At 44.4% G+C, this 26,042-nt stretch overlaps 2 protein-coding genes across 2 annotated transcripts in view; one reads left to right on the plus strand and one right to left on the minus strand.

Annotated features, from left to right (window-relative positions):
• CDHR1 (cadherin related family member 1) overlaps nucleotides 1–19,810 on the plus strand; it is a 48,217-nt gene extending 28,407 nt beyond the window's left edge. Inside the window, exons 13-18 of the mRNA XM_071563976.1 lie at nucleotides 379–531; nucleotides 4,698–4,862; nucleotides 7,018–7,085; nucleotides 9,601–9,829; nucleotides 10,724–10,978; nucleotides 17,086–19,810. Of these exons, the coding sequence (XP_071420077.1) occupies nucleotides 379–531; nucleotides 4,698–4,862; nucleotides 7,018–7,085; nucleotides 9,601–9,829; nucleotides 10,724–10,978; nucleotides 17,086–17,637 (1,422 nt within the window). The 3' untranslated portion in view covers nucleotides 17,638–19,810. The remainder of the gene's footprint in view (nucleotides 1–378; nucleotides 532–4,697; nucleotides 4,863–7,017; nucleotides 7,086–9,600; nucleotides 9,830–10,723; nucleotides 10,979–17,085) is intronic.
• Nucleotides 19,811–20,549: 739 nt separating this feature from the next.
• LRIT2 (leucine rich repeat, Ig-like and transmembrane domains 2) lies at nucleotides 20,550–25,821 on the minus strand. The gene is made up of 3 exons (XM_071563977.1): nucleotides 25,705–25,821; nucleotides 24,554–25,335; nucleotides 20,550–23,134 (listed from the first exon to the last, which is right to left on the minus strand). Exons 1-3 carry the CDS (start codon nucleotides 25,812–25,814, stop codon nucleotides 22,323–22,325), a joined length of 1,704 nt encoding a protein of 567 aa, XP_071420078.1. The 5' UTR covers nucleotides 25,815–25,821; the 3' UTR covers nucleotides 20,550–22,322.
• Nucleotides 25,822–26,042: the final 221 nt, after the last annotated feature.

The raw sequence follows: 26,042 nt of genomic DNA on the forward strand, positions 1-26,042 counted from the left end.
AGGACTTGCCTGCCAATGTGCACGTGGTGTCACTTCTGTCACCTGCACTACCTCTCAATGTGTGGCACGAAGCCCAGGGCTGCTTGCCACAAGACCCCTCTCTCAGCCAATCCTGCTGCAGGGTTTTTCCATTATGACTGAAAGAATAACCAAGCTTGTCAATCTATTTTAAGAAAAGCTGTGTCTGTCTTGTGACCAGGGCTGGAGGGATTATACAACTAAGCTTCTTAGCAGTCTCTTGCCCAGGGGATGGAGAGCAGAGGGCTCTAAGCAGTAAGACTCATTCTCATTTTATATAGTTTGAAGAAACAGGGCAATCTAGGCTGTAAGAAATGCATCATTCACTGAAAACAATGCTGTATCTGCTTTTATTCACAGGGAGCCAATGCTAAATTCAACCTTCGTCTTGTTGGACCTGGTGGCATCTTTCGAGTGGTTCCTCAAACTGTCCTGAATGAGGCTCAGGTTACAATAATAGTGGAAAATTCTGCTGCTATTGACTATGAAAACTTCAAGGTGTTAACCTTCAAGGTACTTCTGCTTTCCAGGTCTTCTTTGTCACTGTATATGTTATGTGTGTGATGGCTCTTGTATCTGAGGTTTTTTAGCTTCTTAATCCACCTGGAGATGCCTGACACATTGTCAGTGACATATTACATGTAAGGGAAATTCATTTCTGCCTCTGTTTCATCACCGTCCTGAGGCTTAATGGATGTATCTGTGGACTGATTTAGTCCAGTCAGTGCAGTGTTGATTTTTATCTCTCTGTGGAAACTGTACATGTTGGTGGCTCTGAGTCACCTGAGGGTGTTATTTTTGTGCTCACAAAAATAAATTCACAGAATAAAATCCTGATTTCTCTGGAGCTACAACTTTACCTGCTTAGTGCCAAGTAATTAATGATCATGCTTTTTAATGTTGGCAGGCTGAAGAAAGACCCCAGCTGACTGGAAGATAATTCCCCAAAATTGCTCACTGCCTTTGTCAGAGTCTATCTATCTATATGGCCTTCTGCAGGCTGACCTAAGGTTCACCCCTGCTCTAAACCAGCCATGCAAGAACCAGTTTTCATCCAAATGATGGAACCTCGCATTATCAACTTCCCTGTTGGATTTTTTGGCTTGTCAACCAGATAACTAAGTAGGCTGGTTTTGTGTCAGCTGCCTCTGAACATGAGTATAGAGCACAGAAAATCCCTGTAACCATTTAAAAGAAAAATTGCCAAAAATATCTAGTTGAGTATTAACATGTGGTAGTTTTATAATGTACAGAAAGTGGGCATTTTTGCACAGTCCAGAAGTTAATCCTGAGTTTTGTTCTCCCTCTTTCTATATGGTTTGCTTTGTGTCGTTAGCAAGTTTCACTGCAGTGTGTTTCATGTCTCCTCTTGTAATGTTCCTCAGCCATTTTGAGCTTCGTAGGTTATAGATGCTACAAAATATGCAGCATCGTTACAGTATTAAAGTGAAAGATTCTGAAAGGGCCATAAAGTGCTACCAAAACTAATTATAATGAGCACACATTTATTCAGGTTAAACTACCAAACGACCAGCAAAGGAGTTACACATGGCTTCCTCATGAATACTAATAGAAATCAAAGTAGTTAATGTGATCACCATGAATACCAAAGGAATTAATTACGAGGAAAAGGGATATATATTTTTGTAGCTTAAGCAGTTATTCACTTTTTTTTAATGAAATTATTTCCACTGGAGAAAAACTGAGAAATTATTTCTACTGGAGACCATAAGACTTTCCTTTAAAAGTGCAGCCTTTGTCTAGATTCCAAATGGAGAAGGTGCAGCTGGATGATATGGTAGCAATATATGGCAGCAAACCTTATTGCTGTCTTCATTTTCCTGAAAAGTTCAAATCACTTCCTACCCAGTTTTACTTGCCAATGTAGTCATTGTGGTTAGAATTTTGGATGAAATATTTTCCAGTTTGTATTTAATGTGTATCTTACGGCAGCTTTGAGAAGTTATTATCGGACTTCTTTTCTGTAAGCAATGATCCCTCTCCTCTGATTTGTTTTTGAAGAGTAAAATGCCAGAGAGGAATTAAAGCTAATTTGGCTGGGAGATGTACTGAAAAACTTCCCGAAGCAAAGGCTGCTAGAGAAATCTATCTTCTGTTTAGGTCTGGCTCCAAAGTGTAGTTGGTAGTCAGGACTTCCTTCATTTTCAGCTGTCTAAGAGCTCCAGTGGGTTTCCCAAGGACAGCAGCTATGCTAATTCATACACTTCCAGCCTGGCCTCTTAGATCTCAAGTTACTCTGTCACAGGGGCCAGATATTGCTGTGCCATCTTGTCATGAGCTGACATGCTTTGGGGGCCAGACCTTCTGCCTCCAATTCCTTCACCTGAGAGTACATCGTGCTTTGGCAGGAGGCTGGACATTCTGCAGATGGTCACATCTCCTCCAGACTGAGACTAGATGAGGCTGCAGTTATCTCCAATGCCAAAATCAAACTCTATTTTAAAAATTTACCTGCCGCTGTTGAGACATGTATCAGTTTTCTCTTCTGGCACTTGTGTTAAATATTGATGATAGTCCTGGGAAGTAATAGTTTTATGCTATTTTTTTTTCTCTCTGCATAAAACAAACTATACAGGTCTGAAAAGACACTGCAGGCAAGTAAGCTGATGAAAATTCCTCCCTGAAGGAAGATGTTGCCAGCATGTTGACATAGCTGGACTGTGGCTGCTGAAAGGAGAGGGAATAAAATTGGGTGTAGAAAACAAAGCAAAAATACTGAGCTCTCGTAAGGTATTCTAAGATAGACTCATTCCAGCAGTAAAGATTATTTCACTGCAGATGTTACAATTGAGTTATAGCTCCACATGCACAATAAGCACTCAGATTTTATTTCTGTGCTGCTTTAGGAGCTGATTGCTCATGAGGAGGTTTTTGCTGATGTCCGCATGACTGTCCCTTCAAAAAATCTTTTGCTGTAGCACCACTTGAGACTCCCAAACACGAAAGCTAGCGCAGAGATGCAGTGACCAGGCTCACCTTTTAGAGCAGATGTGTCCTACAGTAATTGCAAGCAATCCTTCGAGATGAATTTCTTCAAGTACCCTTTCACATTCTATTTCCAACCATTATAAATGTTCACACAACAGGAACAGCCCTAGGAGATGATACTGAGATAGCCTTTCCCCTGCCTACTTAAACTGCTCCCCACACTCCCCAAGCCATGTCACCTCCAGGTGATACAAATGTCTCCAAGTCTGGCAGAGCAGGGACTGGAGCACAGCGTGTGCCCCCAGGCCAGTCAGCAGTGCCACTCCTGATGAGCGTCACCTGTCACCCACCACAGGGGCTGTGCCATGGTGGGAGAGAGGCCGAGTGCCCACCCAGCAGTTAAAGCCCTGCAGCCAGACTTTTCAGCTGAGCCTCTCATATCTCAGTTAGTGTCCTGCTCACTAGTCTATTAGTGATGTGCTGTCCCCAGTAGGTTCCTAGAGTCCGCCTGCTTTGTGGTAACTAGGTCTCTGCCCAAGCATGGAAATCACACATTAGCTCATTGTTCATGGTGTTATTAGTCATTTGGGTTCAGCCCCTACAGAGCCCAAGGCTGATGTCCTAGTGCTGATTCTGTGTACTGCATATACCTGTCAGGGACAGACACCTGGCTGGAGGCTGTGAAGGTCCCAGTGTCTCTCTGTTGCTGAAGCTGCTCTTCTTGCTCAGCCACATACCACCTGAGTTCTTACCAGCTCAGATGTCCTACTGGCACTCCCCAAACCCAGAAAATTGTGCTCAGTAAGGAGCAAATAGACACAGTAGAGACACTGCTGCTGATTTATGTTAGACTAAGAGCAGGAGAGAAAACATTCTGTGCTAAGTAGCTGAAGTCCTGTGGAAAAGTGCTTATCTGTGGCTTTGGAGGTGACTCACCAAACGCTTGCTTAGGTCTGTTCCCAAGTGGGGATGTGAGAGTTCCCTGCTGCCTGCTGAGCAGGCACTGCCACACACCAGATGCCTGAGTTATCCTCTTCCTTCTGTCTGGTGGCTGCTCTTCCCTGCATCAATTAGCTGTGCATTAAGGGACAATATGAGAACCCAACTTGCTAACCAAACAGTGCTAGCTACCCTCAGCTGAGGAATCAGTTAGGCATGCCACTAGTGTTCAGCTCTGATAAAGTCTAATCAGCATGAGGCAGCAAGGGTAGAAATCTCAAGAAGTCTGGGAGTAGAGGTTCTCATAGACTTTGGGAAATGGGATTCTGCTGTATATGCCTGATGCTTGACCATCCAGCATTTGAGGTGGGGGTAATGCTGCTTCCAAACATCCCAAGGCACTAACTCTTCTCATTTCTTTACCCTGTTTGGTGCAGTTTATTATCCTGCCTTCTTTCCTGAGGAAGAACTTATGATTCTTCTACAAAGAATCATGATTAAATTTATGTGATTGTTCAAAATAACTCTGTGCTTATGTTTCCCTAAGTTCTAGGAGCTGCCCAGGAACAGGTGTTTGCTTCTGTTATCACTTTTCCAGCTGTGTTGGTTAGTTATGACTAGCCAGATCTGTCACATGAAGTCTAATATCCCAGGTCATAATCTCACTGATTTTGAGCTGTCTGGTCCAATCAGGCTAAAATGCACCAATGTACCATGGGTGGTGGAGGAAGCTCCTTAGAGAAAAAAGACAATAGCTGCTTTGCAGTGATTTCCTGCTTTTCTTTTCTTAGCTTCTTGCAATAGAGGTGAACACACCAGAGAAATTCAGCTCAACGGCTGACATAGTGATTCGCTTGCTGGATACCAATGACAATGTCCCCAAGTTCTCCTCTGACTACTACATTGCCAGGATCCCCGAGAACTCTCCAGGGGGCTCAAACGTAGTTGCTGTTACAGTAAGTTTCACTCACCTTTTAAGATATCCTTTCTATTCTGGGTGTTTGTGAAGACAGTTCAAGTACCTTAGGAGTAGAGGACAGAAGCAAGTAGCAAATCTTACTCATCATTCAGCTTCCGGACTGAATTCCAATTCCTTTCCAGAATCCACACAAAAGAAAAAAAAAGCCACTTCTGTAAAAAGTAAGATTTTAGGCAAACATTTTCCAGAATAAGAAATTTTCTTTATTTTAATTAAAGTCCATCTGCTTTTAAGACAAATCACATGGCCTGTGAGTATTAACAAAGCCCCCATCAAATCAGTGTCCGGTGGGAAGATTCAGTTATGGCTAAGTGGAATTGGATTTACCGGATTTGCTTGCTTAAGGGTAAAACGAAAACAAGATGGCTGCTTAGTAGGTATTAGTCCTCTCCTCCTGGGAAGAATCTGGCTGCTAAATGCATAATTAAACAGTTAATGAAGGCAGGAACATAACATTAAAATGTTTAGGGCTGAGAAAAAGCTATCCCTATGTAAGTATCTTCTCACAGTGGGAAAAATATGCCTACAGATTTTCCAGTATCTCACATTTTCATAGAAACAATGTCAGGGCATTTCATGGGCCCTGTGTGCTGAAGGAACATCTCCAGCTGTCAGTGTGAGCTGTATCTCCTTAATGCAGCTGCTGGCACTGGAAACAGACCTCGTGTCACAAAGCCAAGGAAGCTCTTGGCCACATGGGGCTCGGTGGGTGATGAGAGTCACCTTGCAGAGGTCTCATGGGTAAGGATGGTGAAGTCAGGTTGCCAGAGATCTCCAGCACAGGCTGGCTACAAGTAAGAAAGAAAATTAAATTATCAGAATAATTAAGTGCTGAAGGCAAATTTTAGGGATAGAAGAATCAAAAAAAAAGTGGAACATAACATAGAAAAGGACATTAGAGGAAACTAATAGGAAAACTTTAGAAAATAGAGACTCCTAAACATCACTATCTTAGAGGTAAAAGAAATAAAATATTCTAGAAGGTGGACAGCAAAAAAAAAAAAAAAGAAATTTACAAAACATTTACAGAAGTGACAGAAGCAGCCATTCTGAGCCAAACTTCACAGGACAATGTAGCTGAGGAGTCTGTAAAATTTAGTCCCGTCAACTCAGGTGCTGTCAACTCAGGACATGACCCTCATTCACAAATATACTTGAAAAACTAAGATGCTCCAAGTACTCAGAATGGCAATTCTGCAGGAAACCCCAGGTGTGAAAATGTTTTAAGAAACATTAGACAGTATTAAAGTAGGCTGTGTTCAAAATTATGAGGTGAGAGAATCCAAGAAGCTCAAACAAAGAACAAAACCACCCCTATCAGAAGGGCTGCAAGTGTTATGTTAACCATGCAGGAATCAAAGACATTGTTCCAGTTTTCAAATATTTAAACAAGAAGATGAATGAATGAATCAGCCACTGCCACCATGAATTTTGATGGACAGATACAATGATATAACACCTTCTCAGAGCTATCAGACAAACAAGAGCTTATGGAAATAGCTGTTGCCAAATCAGTAGCTTTCCTAATCCTGAGCTAAGAGAGGAAGCCATCAAAACTATGCAACAAAGATATCATCTGGCATAGTATTTGTATTATTAAAAGTTACACAGGCACAAGAGTGATTACAATATAAACAAAGCTGAAATATTGTGTATAGATTGAAACATTTGTTATGCATTACTGTAAATTGAATCAATTAAACAAGCAGAAGCTTAAAAATATTCTATATAAAGTAAGTACTTTTGTCTAGGGAATATTCATTAATGTTTAACTGATAATTAGGAAGGCTTAAGAGCAGGCAGTGTGTTCATGTCGTTGAGATCTCCATCGCTATCAAAGGAGAATGAGGAAACTGTGGATGGATGGGGCCATCTAGCGTCACTGTCCCTGCCAGAGCCCCCGGGCACCAGAGACAGCGGCATCTGCACAGCATTCCTGGGGCTGGCGGTGACATTTCCTGCTGTGAGACTGCACACTTTGCTAGCGCATATTTGCTCATGCGATTTCCCACTAAAAGTGTGATGACAAAAAGAATGAAAAGCGTTTGGGTTTTTCATGTCCTGGTGTTAAAAGATAGATGTTTGGTTTTGCATTTTAGTAAAGGATGACTCTCTTTTTTCCTTTTCTTAAGGCCACAGATCCAGATTCGGGGCTTTGGGGAGAAATCAAGTACTCTATCTATGGAACAGGAGCAGATCTGTAAGTAAGAAGTAAATAAATGAAAATACATGACCTCTAAGCAGAGTTTTAAAGGAATTTTAAAAGAAAGCTAACATGCTCATTCTCAACCTGCTCATTTCCAAGGACATTTTTGCCATGTTCTTTGTAAGATCTGTGAAAACAACAACAGAAGAACTAGTGTGATCATTAAACATCTGCTTCATGAACCCAAGGAATTTTACCCACAAACCCCCAAAGAGACATAAGGCAGCTGAAGTATGAATATACAGAATTTGTTCAGTCATCATTAGAAAAACACTTGTAAGAGAAAGAGGAGGTTTTGGCCTAATTGTGAAAAGTCAATTCTGGAAAAAAAATTCCATATTCTTTCCTCTCCCCTTTCCATATGGCTGTACAAATAGGTCACTTTCAACCCTTGTCTAAATAAATCAAGAAAGACAAGACATTCAAGAATGTAAACTTCAGGTTTCGAGGTCAGCTGCATTGGGTATTAAAAGCATTTTATATATTTAAACCTAATAGTCCTGCATCAGGGAAGAAAGGAATCTGACACTTACTTGATTTGATAATGATGCTTCTCTCCCTGTCTTTGGGGACAGTGCTGGGGGTAGAACATTTCTGTCACTGCATCCACTCCAGCAGTTGCCCTGGCCCTTTGCCTGGGGCTCCCAGACATGGCTGGCATCAGTGACACGGCTGTCACAGGTATTGCTGCTGGAACCTGCAGCTCCAGGACATGGTGGGGCTGCAGGGTAGAACCTGGAAATGAATGAGCTTTTCAGGCACTTATCCCCAGAATCCATTTTTCTCTGCACATTATCCACCTGGAGCTAAAGCTGAACTCTTCTTGTAAGGGTGAAAGCCATTTAGGAGGCACAATCAAAGTCCAAAATCCAAGATGTTAAGGGTGAACCTCTTCTGTAGCCAGAAGGACACACATACGGAAGCATTTCCACGATGGATTATTTTGAGCTCTTCACTAAGTCTTTAAGCTAGCTGCTAACTGCATAGAGACAAGCAAGCAAAGGTCATGTCATGCAGCCAGACCTCTTAGGTTTAGAATGTAGCAGCTGGTGCAAAGAAGCTTGTGAAGGTTGTTGACAAACGATTTAGGAAAAAAAATGTAAGTGTAACTTTATTCTGATTGGCATTATGGGGATGCTCAGACTTACTGTTCTTATGCTGTTGAATGAGGAAATCATAATGTGAAGTCTTTTTTTTCCCTTCTTACATATTTATTTTTCTTTCCTTGTGCCATAATGGCATAGTTCTGCAAGGCTGGATTGATTTTCTAGTCCTGGCACCTCCAGATCTGCTGAACACACAGTTTGATGCAGATTTGAAAATTTCAATTTTTCACATAATTTTTTTTATGACTCAAGTGTTACATCAGTGGCTGTGCAGTTGCTAGGCAGAAAGATGAGTTGTACTGGAGTAAGATAAATTGTGTTAACTGTGGAAGACAAAACCATTATGCTGCTAATCCTACTTTGGTAATCCAAGGTTCCAGTGGCAGTGCTTCTATTCTTCCACTAAAATGGGAGTGATGAGAGTACTCTCTGCATGGTTGGGCTGGGTTGGGTGCTAAGGGGACACATAGCACAGACACTGTCTTCTACCAAGAGTTTGCACAGCTATTTCCACCTCCAGGTCTTGGCTCTCATCAAAACTTGTATTTGTACTTAACAGGGTAATGAGAACAATTGAAAATTCTGGATTGCTAAGTGCCCCTTTTATAATAATTCTCAATTGCATTCACAGTTGGAATACAGAAAATATTTTGTTATCCTGTACATTAATCAAAGGGCACATAAAACCTTTCATTTGTTAAAAGCCCTACAGCTTGGAACCGACACTGGCAGTCCGTTGGTATGTCTCTATAAATCCAAACTTTGGGCTGACACTTTTGACAGTGTCCCAGTAATTACAAATGTGTAGAATTGAACTTGAAACAGATAAATCTGAATGCCCACTCCATTCCAGTACCAGTCTATGGAAAAGTGATTATTTTTTAGAGATGATAATTTGCCCTGCAATTTGGGAGATTTGAAAGCAGACATTTTTCTTACCCATTCTGAGAAGTGAAGATCTTAACTATGATATGCAACACACTTCCCTTAGCTATCTAGGTCATATAAATCAATCTTAATTTATGCAGGACATGATCTAATACATTGTACATTTAGACTGAAAAAAAAAAGGCAAAAATAGGCTTAATGTTTTAATGCAAGAAAATCACTCTGTGAGAAGACCATCACACTGAGGACAAAGGCTCTTAATAGAAAATGCAGCTAAAATGGCTAATGCACACTAGACAGAAAAACTGATAGTTCCCTGATTTTTAAGCCTAACAGAACTAAACAAAAAGTAGGTGGAGTCAAGGATTTGGAAACATCAGCCAGACAGGAGTTGGGTGAAGAGTACCAATCTTTGGGCACCGCATTTCAGTGTTTAAAGCCTGGGGCAAAGCTGGGCTCTCAGCACACATTAAGGGACCAAAAAACCCTAAAGTCTTTTCATGCTTCTTTTCCAGGTTCCTAATCCACCCATCAACAGGTATAATTTACACCCAGCCCTGGGCTGTACTGGATGCTGAAGTGAACTCAAAGTATAATTTCTATGTGAAAGCAGAGGACACAGATGGGAAATACAGCTTGGCTGAAGTGTTTATCACTGTGCTAGATGTCAATGACCACTCTCCAGAGTTCAATGAAAACATCCAGGAAAAGACGATGATCATTGGGTCACCAGTGAAGATACAGGTGAGAGATGGCCCTATGTGTCACCAGATAGAGGGCTTTGGAAAAGTCCCAGCTCTGCTGTTTATTCTCAGGGTCATGATGAATGTCTGAATGTTGGCTTTTCCTGCGGCTTTATTTTGCACATCCATTTGGATGTAACAAATTGATTAAAGTGTGAATTACAGTATTTGCAGACTGCCGAGGAGAAAAAAAATTCTATAGGCAAAGTATAAAGTTCTGTTACAGGATTTGAACCATCAGCGGTGGAGAATCCTGGATTATACAGTGATCGTAAAAGACCCAAATAAGATGAGTGAATGAAAGTTTAGGGGTTTGAATACTTAACCTTTCTGACACACTTTGTGCTCAACTACACGACTTATTTCCCTGTGCTTTGTAGAACTGTGTTCATTGATCCAGCAGGGAACAGAAGGTGAAAAAATGCAATAACAATTCAGACAAAGGAGCAGAACATCCTATGTTACACATATTTGAATGCGTATCATGAAGCCTGGTTGCACAATGCTTAATGTTAGTAGAGTAAATACCACAGCACAAAAATTCAGGCAGCTATAGTTTACGGCATGGAGCTAATCCCATTGTTCTTTATTACTTCACATTTGTCCCCCTCACTGTGGGAAAAGCTCCCCAGCAGTGGACCATTGGTATTCTACAGTTAGGTTATGGTTCTGTCTTTTCTCTGATTTTGTTTTATCTCAAATAGAAATAACTTATAAAAAAGAACTCCAGTCCTGCTGGTTTTGACTAGAAAATGTAGCATAGCTTTCAAGATGAAATAAAAACAGCCCAGTCACAGCACAGATATTATCAGAAGTGAATGCTCAGAAACCTTTTGTCCTCAGGCAAAGACTCAAAGAGCAGTAACACCTTTGTTTTTTACACTTCCCCTACCAGGCTATAGATCAAGATGCAGAAGAACCCAACAACATTGTGGATTATTCCATCATGCAAGCAGACCCAGCCAATGTGTTTGATATAGACCAAAGCACTGGGGAAATCAAGCTAAAATCCTATATCCGTTCCCTGGACATCATCCACAACATCACAAAAAACAAAGACTGCATATGGTCACTGGTGGTACAGGCCAAAGACCGAGGCTCCCCATCCTTCAGCACCACAGCAGTTCTGAAGATTGATATCACAGAAGAGGTAAGTAAATGTTTTAGAAAAGTCCTTAGATGAGACAATCCTTGAGAGGCATCAAAGAGTTAGACACTGCTTGCTCCATTTCTGAGACTTTCTTACTAGCTCTGTTTTGTAGAGTGCTTCTAGAACCTTGTAGTGAACCTGGATTCTACAGGCACAAATAAAAGAGATTCTGATCAGAAACATTGTAAAGGTACAAAGGTAGGAGGATAATGTGATTGAAAGATGAATTGCTTGGATCTGATTGTTAGAGATAGATATAAATTAAGGGCTATAGACTCCTGAGAGTAAAGGTAAATCCTAACTGCTAAACTTCTGGGTTTGTTTTTTATTTTTTTAGTCAGGAAAAAAAAAGTCTTTTGTGTTACAAAAAATTAGAGGAAAGTACCTGGGACTAGAGTGGAATCAATCAGATCAGTTGTGCAAGTCAACATAAGTGACATAGGAAAAATGAGGAAAAACTATAGAAATGCTTTAAAGTACATAGAACTTTGGATGTGAGTTTAATAATTGGTATTATTAGCAGACAAAACAAGAAGACTCTAAAAGATAGCACATGTAAGTTGAGAGTTTCCTTTTAGTCCAACTTTTACGTCAGCCAAAGAACAAGCAGCGATTTATGGTGAACAGGGCGTGCTTGCATGATTCTTATTTATGGTAACTGCCTTGCCATGCCTTTAAGTAGGTACCAGCAGGGAGGAAATGGGCTTTAAATTAGATGAGAAACACATCATTAGCCTGACAGTCTCTGGACCACACACATACTGGGCAAAGATGCTAATCTCATCCTACAGACAGCAGCTGGCCTTCTCTTTGTTTGGTCACAATGCTCCCATTGCTCCTTTGTCTGTTACAATCTTTCTCTGTTTTCTCCATCTCCTCTTATTCCACCGATAACCCTTATGAGGCACATTCAAATGATTGTTCTTGCACAGAGTTCAGAGCCTGCTGGAATTTTAGAGGTGCCTGCAGAGATCACTTGTGCTCATCAGCAAGATAAACTTAGCCACCAGCAGCACAGGAGCATCTCCTGGTCCCTGATGTCAGTGCCTGTCCCACCAGGACTGCAGGGGAACTTGGGTCTGCCCTAGCAGGGGAGTGCCTGGTGTGGGGCTGCCTGTTGGGGCCAGCCAGCCCATTTGCAGGTGGCAGAGCTCAGCATGGGCAGGACATGTCTCTGCAAGGCTCTGCCATGTGGATCTGGGGAGCTGTGCATGCTGGGTCCCCATGATAAGTCTAGAGATTCAGCCATTCTTACATATCTAAAGGAAAAGGTCTGCCTAACACTTTGATTTCTCATGGAAACATGCTTTGGTGGGTTTTATACAACAAATAAGAATTGCTGCCTGCAGCCAACGGTGGGAGCGCTTGCCCGCCCTGCCCTTCCAGGCTGCTCACGGTGCACATTTCAGGAGCACATGGCACCAGGTGGGCCCAGGCTCTGCCCCTGCTGTGGGCCCTCAGCTTTCCCTCCCAGATGAGCTGGTAACCTCTCCATTAGTGTGCAGGGCTAAGGTACAGGGCTGATGGGTGACGAATGGAGGGAGGGAGCCCCCCACCTCCTCTGCGGGGTTGGAAGATGTGTCCCTGAACCAGCTGATGAAGAACTGGAAGGCAAACATAGCTGATGCTCTGGGATAAAGAGTTTTCTGGATTTCCTTCTAGTGCCTGAAGCAACAGCAGCTCACGATGAAAGGTGGTGGCTTGTATGAAGTCCCCTCTCTGCTTCCTGTTCTCACTCTCCAGAGGTACAGTTTTGGCATAAAGTGAGAGAGTGTCCCTCCTGATAAAGTCTAAAGCAGAAGCAGAGAGGGCTGTGAGACATGGATTCCTCTCACACACGGTTTTTCCCTTCTTCCCATGCTCTTCTTGATGTTAAGTCCCAACACAGAGCCTGAGATAGCAACAGCATCTTCTTTCTTTGAGTAGGTCTCCTCAGCAGGATCTGGATGACTGTTATATATATCCTGATCTGATATTATATCCTCCATAAGCTTTTGAACATGTCTCCACTGCTTCTTCCACTGCTTGCAGTGATTTGTGTTGTTTTGGCAGTTTTTTTAATCCAATAGCATCACCTCTTTTTGCAGAAATAGATTTTAGTTTGCATGTGTGTGAGATGCAGTGCTAGAGTACAAAGCTCTTGGTCACTCCCTGTGTCCCATGAACAGCACAGTCACTGCTTTGACTTTGAGAAGAAAACAATCTGTTGATATAGGGATATTGCAGGAACACACTCACTCTTTCTCTGAGGCTGTTACAAATGTGTGCTTCATCCCTTTGTTCTCCAGCTGTACAAAGGCTTTTATTTCACTCTTTGGTGGGCATTTATATATTACTGGATAAGGAGGATATTTTTGAATGCATCCTCTAGAGGTTTCCTGCAGTGTTAATCACAGTAAGTAATTAAACAGGCATATTTTCTGATTAACATTTACCATTGCAATTAGCACAAGACTGTGCCCTTTGAGATGGATGCCCTGTGGCTAAGTTCAGCAGTATTGCACACCAAAAGGGCCTTTTTCTCCTGGAATAATACAGTGATAAAAAAATACAGAGGCATTTTAATGTAACTGAGTCTGATTTTATGGAAATTGGTATTGAGTGGCGTATGTTAATCTCCTATCCTTTCTCAACAGAATAAAAGACATATGTTGAAAAAGCCACTCTGATTTCATCCTTATGTCTCACTCCAAAATCTAGAGCTCATTCCCACTCCTGATCCTGAAGGTTGGCCTGATGAGGGCATCCCTCTGCCTCTTGATGGCTCCATTGAGGTTCTGCAAATATAGGGGGGAGTTTACTTACACCTCTTCATGGATTGAAGTTTAAGTCCACATTTAGACAGCATAATCTGTAGTTCTTAATAGCTTTGGCCACTCATTTAGACTTCTAAATATAGCTGATGAGTCTTTTTAGATTCTCATAATTGAAATGTTCAACAAAAATCTTCTGTGAATTAATGCGGTGATGTCCTCTCCTACTCATTCTACAACCATGGGAACTGTGGGTGATGGCATTAAACAGCCTTTGACACATTTACAGAGCACTTAGCCTCTTTTTTCCACAGTTTGATGGACTTGAGAAAAGATTGCTTTGATTTGAGAAGTTTTGCCCCATTCTTGTATTTATATTACGAAGTGATGCAAATGCAATTTTCATATATGCTGATAGCACTCTGCTTTGGGATAAGCGCTGGAGGGACAGTTTGAGTTCTATGTCAGATCAGGAGTCACTGCTGAAGCAAATCTCCTGATCATCCCTACATACTGTGGGATGGCCTGTGTCTCAGATTGCTCCAAGCACACAAAGTGGACTTCTTTCAGATGAAAATATGTTTGGAGAGCACAACTAGTGTGCCTTGGCACTACTAGGGAGCCTATCCCTGCAACAAGGCTGGAGCAAAACCCCAGAAACACGGAATATGTGGAAGTGGGCTCCTCAGAACCAGCTGGTTCCTTGTACAGATCCACTTGCTCAAGTCGCTGCAGTCTGAGTTGTCAGTAATAGAGTCATAGAAATTTTTAGGTTGATAAAGACCTTTAATATCATCAAGTCCAACTGTTAACCCAGCACTGCCAAGTCCATCACTAAACCATGTCCCTAAGTGCCACATGTACAATAATCTGCCATAGCTTGATCTCTTAACAGCTTTGCCTACTTACTTAGACTTATAAATATAGCTTGTGAGCCTTAGCTGGTCTTGTGGTTAAACAGCTCAACAGTAAACACATGGTTAAACACACTCCCATTGGGTCCAAGTTCTGGATACATGGCCTACTCGCTCTGCTCTGCAACTCATCCATTAGGAAAGGTTTTTGAGAAGTTGCCACAGCAAAAAATCAGCACAGCTGTGAGTAGTGGTATTTTAGCTCCTTTGATGGCTGTTTAGAAACTGTTTCTTCCAGGTTCTGACCCACAGAGATTTCATTATGTATCTGCTTTTGGTTTATGTGTACAAGAAAAAACAGTAGTCTTCAAAATACAGCATCCGCCTCTCCTGAAAAAACAACAGCTTCAGCAATTACAAAGTGACACTATTTGTTGATCCAGGTCTGTGACACTGCTGAGAATCAACATAAGGCTTTGAAGGTGTTTTAAAGGTGGAGGGTAGTGCTTGGAGCAAACTGCTTCAACTGACTTGTGCAAATGCTTCCAGATTTTCAGTGTCAGAGGGTGCTCAGACCTCTCTTACACCTGTTTGGTTATTAACTGCCTGGGCTACAGTGATGATAGATGAGAACACAGTTTTTTGGTGAAAAATGTACTTCACATAAGCCTCTCTGCAGGCTGGCTAAGATGATGACATTCTTGGCTTGGTTTGCAAGTTATTCCTCCTGTTTATCCTGTGAGTGTCATGGCCATGACAAATAGGAATTCTTCCACTGTGTGTTTACACAATGCCTGATGTTTTTATGCAGACACTACAAAAGAGTTGTTATCCAAGGCTTATTCTAGACAAAGCTGACAGGTCCAGTAGCTAGAATTGAGGCTGAACCAGCTAACTGTTAATGGTCTTAGTTTTAGTATTAACCATCTCTTCCTCATTGGAAACTCTCAACAGGTGCCAAACTTGCTGAGACCAGAGTGTTGAAAGAAGCCAAATGCTGAAACTCCCCATACAAGTTTCATCAGTTTTTATTCCTGTAGCACACTGTAGCACACTAGCAACATGTGCTTCTATCTCATTCCATTTATACAAGGTTTTCAAATACCTAGTCAACAATGATCAATGAGATATAGCATCTTCTTAAATATGTCATCTTTCTCCTTGTCTTGGTCCTATACTCTTCAGCCATCATTGCCTTGCTACAAAATAAGTCTTGACAACACTCATAACAAATGGACTGATTTCAGGCCATGTACTTAGCAAGGTTTTATCTAACCCTTCATTCATCTGACTTTCAGTTAAGTAAACCAGGGTAGAAGTTCTGTCATCTGATGGGATTTAAGTCCAAAAAAACCCATGAAATACAGAACAGCAAAGCTGATGCAGATCTAAGCTCCACTAAATTGGAGCTCTGCTTTTGTTTTCCAGTTCAGGTCCATTCCTAATCTATGTGCCATGCCCTTTATTCCCCAATCAGCCAGCTGTTTATATGGGCTTCCTAACTTCTTTTAGTGTTTCTGGATTCAATTCAACATCATTGCAACTGCCTCCTCTCCTGGGCCCAGTTCAACACTTAGCTCTCTTTATTTTATAGGCTGTCTACCCTGTACACATTTCAGCCTAGTTCCCCGGCTGTATTTATAATAGATACTGGCCTCTTTCAAATATAACCATGTGAGGGTTGACCATTTCTCTTATTTTTGATATTTCCAGATCAAGTCCAGGGTAAAATCCTATATTTTAGGCCTCAAGAAGCGTCCATGGACAATATTTGGAATATGCATGAGTGGCGTCCTTTCCACCATTTCTGTTACAATGGTGATCTCCACCATCATGTACTGGAAAAGTGTGAAAAGATCCAGGCTCCACCCACAGGGCAAAATCCGCAAAATTATACGGGGACCTCCGAGACGCACAGTGTGCTAACCTGGAAAGTGAACTGGCCATTCATTTGTCCTTAATATGCCATATGTAGCGTATGTCATTGCTTATTTCTTTTCTTTCTCAAAACAAAGCTCTTTAGCTCTACTCATCTCCCCTACCTCAAAGAGTTTTGTTATGTCTGTAAAAGAGTACTTGAAAACAGAATGCAGGACATATCTGCTAACTATTCATTTCTACACTGCCATTTTATAAACTGAAGTTTTCTCATAATCTTTTCAATGCCATGCTCAGTAATTGAGCCAATTATGTTCTTGCTCTGTTCTTGCAAGTTAAACAAACACTATGGTGACATGCAGGAATCTGTCCTGATTTGGTGGCAATACTTCTGTAAGCTTTTATGTTCAACAGCCATCTACCTCACAGTACTGTAATATTTGCCCAGTCTCTGGCCCCATCTAAATTCTCTGCCCCTGGACTGGCTCTTTGACTCTCATGATTTTTAGAGACAACTTCCATCAATCAGCCCTGCTTGTTACATATTTTGGACAAATGAAATTTCTGGGTCCCTGTCTGTCCCCTAGAGTAAGTCATGTGTTTTCTTTGTACTCCTTTACAGACTCTTCACAAAGGGCCTATGGCCGCCTTTTTGATGCAAACTAAAGATAACCCCATGAAAGCCTTAGGAGTGCTAGCTGGTGTCATGGGCATAATGGTGCTGATAACTATCATGATCTCTACTGCCATGTTCTGGCGCAACAAGCGATCCAACAAAATCATGCCTGTAAGAAGGATCATAAAAAAGAGACAGATCCCGCCATCCCGGACGGTCAGGATGGAGTGGCTGAAGTTCAAGAGGCCCAGCAGTGCTGCAGAGAAGTTTGTCATTGAGGACGATGTCAAGAGCCTACACAACGAAAACAGCAACAACAACATCCAGGTTCCCCCTGTGCCGCCATCGGCCCCCTTGCCTCCGCCACCCCCTGCCCTGGCTCCCAGGAGCGATGCCCCAGGGTGGCGGGTGCCAACTGTGTCTGGCTCCCTCACTCCCAAGCATATAATCAAGCCACCAAAGAAGAAAGGTCTGGGCAGCACCCACAATGCCCTCGTATCAGAGCTCAAAATGAGGTTTGAGAAAAGGAATGCAGCTCTTGGGGAGCACCACATCTAGGTGCTCTCAGCAGCCCCCAGAGACTGCAGACTGTGGCTGTGCATGGATATATTTACATGCTATGCTCTTCCCTGTGTCTGTCAGCACCCTGTGAACTGAGAGCAGCTTCTCTCTGTGATAGCCACCCATCATCTGCAAATACCACATGCTACAGAGTCACCCCACCCGTGGAAGTGCTGCAGTCCATGTCCAGTCATGACTGCAGTTCCTTCAGCCCATGTCCCACTGCTGCTCCCTCCCTGCAGCTGTCTGACCACAGTGCTGAGTACACCAGCCACAGTCTTCCCAACTGAACAGGGATTCAGATTGCTCCTGGTTTGGAGGTCTCTACGCAGAGCCTGGGTTTTCAAACAAGATGCTCTGCAGCCAAGGCCCTGGAGGGTGCTGCTTCTGACCTGGTCTGGTGGGTGGGTTTGAGGTGTCCAAAACCCCATCACTTCAAATCCTATACCCACTTTTGAAGATGTTGGCCTGGCTGTGGCACCAGCACTGAGCTGACACTACAGCAGTGACACTGCCCTGTCCTCAGGGCACAACATGCTTTGCAACAGCTGGCAGAGCGATGTGCTCATGGCCTGAGTACCTTCGTTACTGAAAGGTAAGCAGGCAGGCTTGGAGAAGTTCTTCATTTTCCTGCAGCTTATGCCAGAGTGCATTGACACAATGCTGTGCTCTGCTTCTGCCCTGGACTTGCCTGCTGAGGAGGAGACAGGAGGGGCACCTCAGCCTTCCATAGACCAGCTGGGGTAAGACTGGAGCACAGAAATTCAATAGCAGCGCTCACACAGTCCTGTCTCTCTGACAATGTGACCCAAAGAGGAGGAGCCAGCAGGAGAAGGACATGAATAAATCTGCAGGGAAGACAAGGTAAAACTGAGAGTCAAATGATAAGTGAAAAATATAGACAAGTGCTGGAAAGTTGCATATGTTGGTCAGGGAAGTGTCTGGAAAGATCATGTGGTGTTACATACACTGCTAGCAGAAAGTGTCAAGAAATATCTTTCATCACCTCTCCTGGCTTGTTCCAGGGACTGGTGAGTGCAAAATGAGGTTTCCCTAAAATATTCTGGTTTGTCCTATCAGTATTTTTGAGTGAATTATGCAATAGTTAATGGGAGGGGGGATTGGGAGGGCAGCTGACCCTTTTTTTTTTTTCTGTTACATGACAGTAAAAAGCCCTCAAGAGCAGAGCACTTTTTTCACGGGATGGTTTCTCCCTCATGTTTCTTTCTGAGATGTTTTTCAGCTGGGCCTGACTGTTTTCTGTTCCCTGGGGGGAAGGCAGCATGGACAGGGCTGGCTGGGGAGCAGCACCATGCACCCTCTGCCTGAGCTCCAGTCCTCCAGAGAAGTTATGCTATCATGGATTGGCACTGGGAATATCAAGATGGGGAACAAACCTAGCAGGACAGGACACTGTGTTAATTTAAGGGGTTCAGTGAGAGTTCTCCAGATGTCATTTCAGTTGAACCAGCAGATCTGGCCCTCTGGATCCCTTTTTTGCACCAGAACTTCAACAGTTTAGGGAGTAGCTAGTAGGAGATAGTTTAGTTTAGAGTTGAATGAGAAATTACCCACTTAGAGAGAAATCCTGTATTTTTTAACTTCAATTCAACTTCAAATCTGCCTAGAAGCCAGAGGGTGACCATGGCTTATGTTACACCTAGGCTGAGTCAGCAGCTGTAGACAAGAGGTGCATCAGGGTCCCAGCTGGGGGCCATGGCAGCAGTGCTGCTCCCAGAGTCCCTCCTGCCACATCTCTCCTTTTCTTCACTGTTTTCTTGCTTACCCCTCCTCCTGTGGCAGTGCAGCCTGAGGCCCAGGCTCTAGCATTGTGTGAGGTCACCTCGTCCTTTCCCCTGGTCATGAGCTGGGCAGAGGGAGAGGATGTGCAACCCCCAAACCCCTCTCCTGCTGCCCTGTGCAAGCACATGCCTTCTGCTGGCTGTGTCTCCTCCAGGTTCTGCAACGTTTCCTAAGGTACCAAAAGTTAGTGATTTATTCCCCATACTACTGTCTTCCTGATGTTGTGTTAAAGCCAGTATTCAATGTTCCTTCTCTAATGAGGAAGCCTATAAAGACCACTCAATTAAGTGAGATTTAACAGGAATTACAGGCTTATAGTCTTAGAGATTATATTTAAGAAGCAATAAAAATGTTTTATTACTATGTTCTAAGACTGTTTCCAAGTTACTCTGTATTTCAACTTCAAGGAGTTTTGTTATAAATAAAAAAAAACCAAACCTGCAAAAGGTGCTTCTGTGCATGGTGTGCTTCTGCTGGCAACAATGCCTTGTCATTGCCTGTTACAAGACTAGAAGGGCATAGTCAGCCAGGCAGCTTTCTAGGATGACCAAATGGGCACTTTCACAGGCTGCTGTGGTTTTTGGACAACAACAGGCTGGAGGGAGAGAAGGTATGAAGCAGGATGTTCTGTGGCACAGGGGATAGGCAGGATCACAGACCTGTGGTGCTCTGCAGCCCACTGCAGCATGGCCCTGGGGGCAGAAAAGCTCATGAGGCAGCAGGTTCCGCCTGATGCCAGTGCCCACTGGGTATGCGATTTGTTAGGAACTTTCCGCACGTGGTGATGGGGTGCCATGATTCAGCAGCTCTACCCAGTGTCTACATTGTGCTGTTGTTCCTCTGTGTTGACTGGGATGGAAGGCCAGTCATTACAGACAGTGCTTTGGTTTTCATTCCCACTCATTCACAGCCCCAGGTCCTCAACCAGCATCAGCTCATGCCTCACTCTGTATGCACTGCCTCCTCAGGTAGCTTTTCTAGGTCAAGGTTTCCATCTTGGCCAGCTGTTTCTGCTCCATCCTCCACCTCTCCAGACCCACTGTGACAAGTGCTGCAACTGCACAGCCACCTCCATCCCTGCAGCCAAACTCTGGAGCTCCTTGGTATTCGGGTGTCTTTGCAATTTGTAACTGTAAAAGGCTAGAGATGAAGCAGAGGACATCTCCATCTTCTGAAAATCTGTCATGTTTATTGCTTTGACACTAAAAGACTGACAAGACTAGGAAGTCCTGTGAAGTAGTCACACCAAGAGTCAGCAGTGACAAAACAGATCTCTGTTCAAAAGCTGTGCAGTTCATTACAGCAGAAGGAGGTGCTGAGAGGAAACATGGGGCCTGAGGAGAGACAGCATGGAAAACACACAAAAAACCAAAATACAACTAGAAAGCCAAACTACCATAGCATGAAGCTCTCATTAGGCTCTATCTCTGCCTACAGCTGAGGTGTCTGCTGTAGATTTTTTCTTTTGAGACAATCTATAACAACAGATACGACAACATTTATGGCTATGGGCCACATGCTTTGGTTGTGCTGGAAAACATGAGGTCAAAACAAAAAAAAATAAGTCACATGTCCTCAGACCTCTGAGAATCACAGCGTTGAGCTGTTCCACAAGCCTGCAGCAGTTCCCTTTACACATTTATTAGAACTTTTTTGCCTCTAGCAAGGAGGCAAGCTTTGGTTTTAAAGCAGCAGGATGGGCAGGCACCCATCTGCTTTTAGGGAAGGGGCCTGGCTTGCACCTTCATCCCCCAAACCCTGCTCCACCATGTTCTCTGCCTCTGTCCACTTGTCTCACCAGTCCGGTTCAGGCTGAGCATCCTCATCATCCCCTGCAGCCACAGCACCATCCTGGGAAAAGGAGTGCAAGTTCTGGGGAAGGTGGAAGGGGAAACAGCAGTTCAGTGTTTGCCTCCAAAAGACAAATTGTTAATTTTTCACCAGCTTTTCTTGCTGACTTTAAAGAATATATTAACACTTGTGTAGCAATAGGAACAAGCGTGTGTTACTGTTAGAGTGGGGGTGCGTGGGGGGTTGTGCACTGTTATTGTGAAACTACAACAGTCCTATAAGATATGTTTGGACACAAGTAAAAAGCCTGCCCCTTCTCTTCAGTACAAAAAACCATAACAACTCAAAAACTCCAAAATCCTGTGCTGTGGCTGTATTACTCTGGGGTTCAGTAAGCACTTGCAGTCCTCCTGTTTGAGATACAACCAAAGCTGTGAATCTCTTAGGGCTGCGTAAACCTTGAGGAGTAAGTAAGGAAGAAAAAAACAAAACAAAGCAAAACAAACAAAAAAACCACCCCCAAACCCAACACCTCTGGTCAAAAAGAAAAGCAGCTTTTCTCCAAGTAAAACAGGATCTTTCCCTCGTGTTGATCCAATCCTCCCACCACTTGTTGCTGGCTATGACCACAGCCTGCCCAACTCCCATGTCCATTCCTAGGAGGTGGCACGCAGGAGAAGCTGGCACCTGGCACTGGGCAGAGCTGTGAGCAAGAAGAATAAATAATTAAAGACACACGTGTGAGCAAGGGGAGACCTCTGGCCTTTGGCCACAAGCATTGATATTGGTTTGGGGATTGTTTTTTTGTCACTGGTGGTTTTCTTCGTGTGTCAGTGTGTGTTGCTCCACGACAGGGCTGCAGGGGCAGCCCAGGGCTGCGGGGACACAGCTCCACACCCGCAGCCAGACACCCCGGGCACCTCCATTCCCTGGGCTCCCCGAGCCTGCTGCACACAAGTCATGTACCCCACCATGCCCCGCGTCCTTGCAGCACAGAGCCTGGTCCTTGGAGAACACCAGCCCGTGCTGCGGCTCGCGGCGGGGTGTGGCAGGTGCCGCTGAGGCCGCGCTCGCAAGGACGGGCAGCGCTAATACAGGTCGGCGCTGTTCCTGTGCGGTGGCCGCGCCTTGCCCGGCTCCTCCCGGGCTGGGGGCCGGCGGGCGCCGCGGCCATCCTCGGGGCGGCACAGCCCGTCCTCGCTGCCGGCAGGGATGCTGTCCAGCGTGCTCTCCTTGCTGCCAGCAGCCTGAGCCTGGCCCCCGCGGCGGCGGCGGGGGCAGGCGCTGGGGCAGCGCGCCAGGCAGCCGGGCAGCGCCTCGGCCGTGCAGGCGTACATGCCGGCCGGGACAGCCAGCACCATGGCGCACACGATCACCACGATGTGGATGAGCTTCTCGCGCTGCTCCATCTGGCTGACGTCGCTGCCCGTGACGAACACGACGCACTGGCCCTTGCGGGGCGCCTGGTTGCGCACGGCCACGCACACTTCGTACTTGGTGGCGGGCAACAGGTCGGTCACCGAGTAGGTGTTGACCCCAGGGCCGATGTAGATGGTGTCCTTCTGGGCGGCATCGTAGCGGCCCACCAGGAGCGTGTACCAGGTCTCCCCCGGCTCTGCGGCTGCCGCCGCCGCCGCAAACCACTCCAGGGTGATGCCATAGACTGTCTGCTTGGCGATACGCACTTCCACGTGGGCGCCCGGCTCAGCAGGGCCGATGGGGGCCCAGCCCCGGGGAGTGGTGGATGCCCACGGGGCCACCACGCGGAGGTTGATGGCCACCGAGGTGTTGCCTAGGAAATTAGCAGCTGTGCAGGTGTAGTTGCCGGCGTCTGCTGGCCGTGCCGCTGGGATCAGCAGCTCAGAGCGGACAGTCTCCTCGCTGATGGGCTCGGTGGACACTGCAGAGGGGCAGAGGACAGTTCTGTCAGCAGGTAGGGCTCTTCTTCCCCATGCCATTAAGGATCCACCATGCCCTTGGGGCAGCCCCAAGACCAGTGTGGGATGGGGCCCAGGCAGGATTTGCCCTGCCCAGGGAAAAAGGAAGAGGAGCAACAGAAGTGTGCCAAACCTCAGAGAGTTTGTCAGCAAAGCATTGTCTGTCTGAAAGGCAATAAATGCACTGGGACACCCATGCATAGGAGACATGGAGTGCATCCAACCCCTGCCCCTGCACAAGTGGCTGGGGAGGCTGCTGTGGGCGAAGGCCAAACTGTGCCACCTGCCATCAGGGAGAGCAAACCAGGGAGAGCCACTGAGGAGGCACAGCTACATTTTGGACACATGCTCCATCTTCTGTTAGGATTGATTGTGGGGAAAATGTCAGCCTCAAGACACTCAGATGGAAAAGAGGTGTATGGACCCAGGAAGTGTTAGGCTGGAAGTGACATGCAGTTTTAAGACCTGTCATCTACCCAAACAGGGGCATAGGTTGGGAAAAACCTGTATGTAATTAATTCAGCATGTGCTTGTCGAAAGGCACACAAGCTGCAATTGGAGCAAATATCCGCCCAGGATTAAGGGCTAATGCTATCCTATTTAGCTAGCTGGCTTATTAGGAACACACGGAGTCTGTACAGTGCCTGTATGCCTTAATATGTTACCTGATGAAAATAGCAACTTGTCCTATAGAAGGCTCTTAGTAAAAATAAATATGAGGGTGGATGGATGGGGAGGAAAAGATCTCATTTTACAAGGCCATGGCTAAAGAATATAAATAAGCAAGGCTTAGGGAGAACAACAACATTTGGTAGAATGTGAATGGACACAGGCAGGCAACAGGGCTGCATAGTTCCGTGGTTTGTGTGGTATTTCTTGGGGAAATATATGGGAATGCTACAGGAACGTACAAGCCTGTGTATATGTGTGTGGGCTCATACAAAAGTGTACATAAAATATATAGAGTACGTGCATATATATGTCATATATAGTATATAGTGTAAATATACATGCATATTTAGATGACTACATGTTTATTAAATATGCACAACTGATATAGTATTAATTGTTCATATATCATGTGTCATGAACAAAGAGTTACTACTGAAAATCCACATGCAAAATAATTTTGTGAAAATGAGGCCACGCTCCTTTCATCTTTGACTGATATCCTGCATGAAGCAGCTCTTCGTATGCTGGTCAGATGTGCTCAGATGCATAGTGATTAAGATTATTTGGATTATTGCCACCACAATAACTGTGGTGCTCTAAAGGGGCTGAGTGTTGCTGTGGTGACTGAGATGGCCTGCAGACCTACATAAGTAGAATAGCAGACCATAAATTTTTAATGAAGAAAAAAAAGGTGAAAAAGCTTTGCTTACCGTTAAATGCCCTTAAAAGTTTGAGTGCATAGGTCCACCAGACAGCTGGGGAAGGGCTGGCTTGCACAAAGCAGGTCAGGGTGATGTTTAGCCCTGCTGGGACTGTCAGGTTGGTGTCAAGGGCTGAGGTCAGGGGCTTCATGCAGCTGTTAAGCTCCACTTCATGAAAAAACTTCCCTGTCCTGAATTTTGGGCTTGAGCATGTTAAATAGGAATTCATCAGAATAATAGGTGGGCCAACTGACTTGATAAACTGGACAAATCCCCGCAGGCGACAGTCACAAATCCAGGGGTTGTCATGAAGGGCCAGGACGGCATTGGAAATTGATTCTGTCTGCCCCTCCATTCTCTGGCTTCTCTGGTAGACAGGCCAGTTGTAGAAGACATCCCTGGATATGATGGTAAGCTGATTTGAGGATAGATCTAAATAGGTCAGGTTGGGCAGATAGCGGAGTGCATGTTCTGGAAGGACATCCAGCCGGTTGTGCTTCAGATCCAGGATTTTCAGTGTTGGGGTGTCTTGAAATGCTGTCCATGGCACCGAACTTAATTTGTTCCCTTGCAAGCGTAGCTCCTGCAGAGCTGGCAGATATTCCAGGCTCTTGATGTGCATCACCGTGATGTTGTTAAAATTAAGCCAGAGATACTCCAAGGCACTAACATTCTCAAAAGACCCACGAGGCAATTCTGTTAGGTGAGAATTTTCTATTCTAATTTTCCGGGTGTCCTGAGGGATGTTTGCAGGGATCTGCCTCAGCAGTGCAGACATACAGAGCAAACTCCTAAGGAGGAAAACAGAAAATTCTCCAGGTCACACACCACATTTGTGGCTAACAAACCAGTTCCCTATACATGACTACAAGCACTTGGATAAATATATGGTATTGTATGTAGGGCATGCCTAACCATACATCCATCCTTCCCTGGGTTTTACACCAATTTTCTAATAAAGAAAGAAATTAAGTCATAAAAATGGCTATGTATGCAACTACATATCTCAGGAAAATAAGCTCTGTGCTCAAGCTAGTAGTAGTCAGGTATTGGAGGAGCCACTCCATGCAGCAGTCTGTTTGGTTTTGATGCTCACATCATTGGCAAATATATATGAGCTGCTTTTCTGGTGCTACAACAGGCATAACTAGCATTCTTACCTTCCAAAGCTGTCTTGAGAGCAAGAGCATCCTGTGATACAAGATGAAACAGATGGGTTTATCTTGTGGAAGGCCAGAAGAAGAAGAAAAATATGACAAACAGGGTCCATATTCTCCTGTAAGAAAGCACTGTGCAAGGGTTTGCACCAAACATGCCAACAGCCTCCAAGAAGCAAATCCTATTAGCTGTAATCTTCCTTGACGCAGAAATAAATCCTGCTGGGGACCCAACCCTAAAGAAGACATGTTATGGTTCATAGTCGGTGTCCAGGTGCTAAAAATCACCCCTGGGACCACTCTTGGCATTTATCCTCTAGCTGAGGGGATTCTGACAAAAT

This window comes from Pithys albifrons, chromosome 9 (genome assembly GCF_047495875.1).
Source record: "Pithys albifrons albifrons isolate INPA30051 chromosome 9, PitAlb_v1, whole genome shotgun sequence".
Lineage (NCBI taxonomy): Eukaryota > Metazoa > Chordata > Aves > Passeriformes > Thamnophilidae > Pithys > Pithys albifrons.

Excerpts from the sequence above, each read along its gene's own strand:
- LRIT2 (XM_071563977.1), bottom strand. The coding sequence starts at position 25,814 with ATGGACCCTGTTTGTCATATTTTTCTTCTTCTTCTGGCCTTCCACAAG. Across the intron at positions 25,336-25,704 it reads TCTCAAGACAGCTTTGGAAG|GAGTTTGCTCTGTATGTCTG; the intron begins GTAAGAATGCTA and ends TTTCCTCCTTAG. Across the intron at positions 23,135-24,553 it reads ACTTTTAAGGGCATTTAACG|TGTCCACCGAGCCCATCAGC; the intron begins GTAAGCAAAGCT and ends GCCCCTCTGCAG.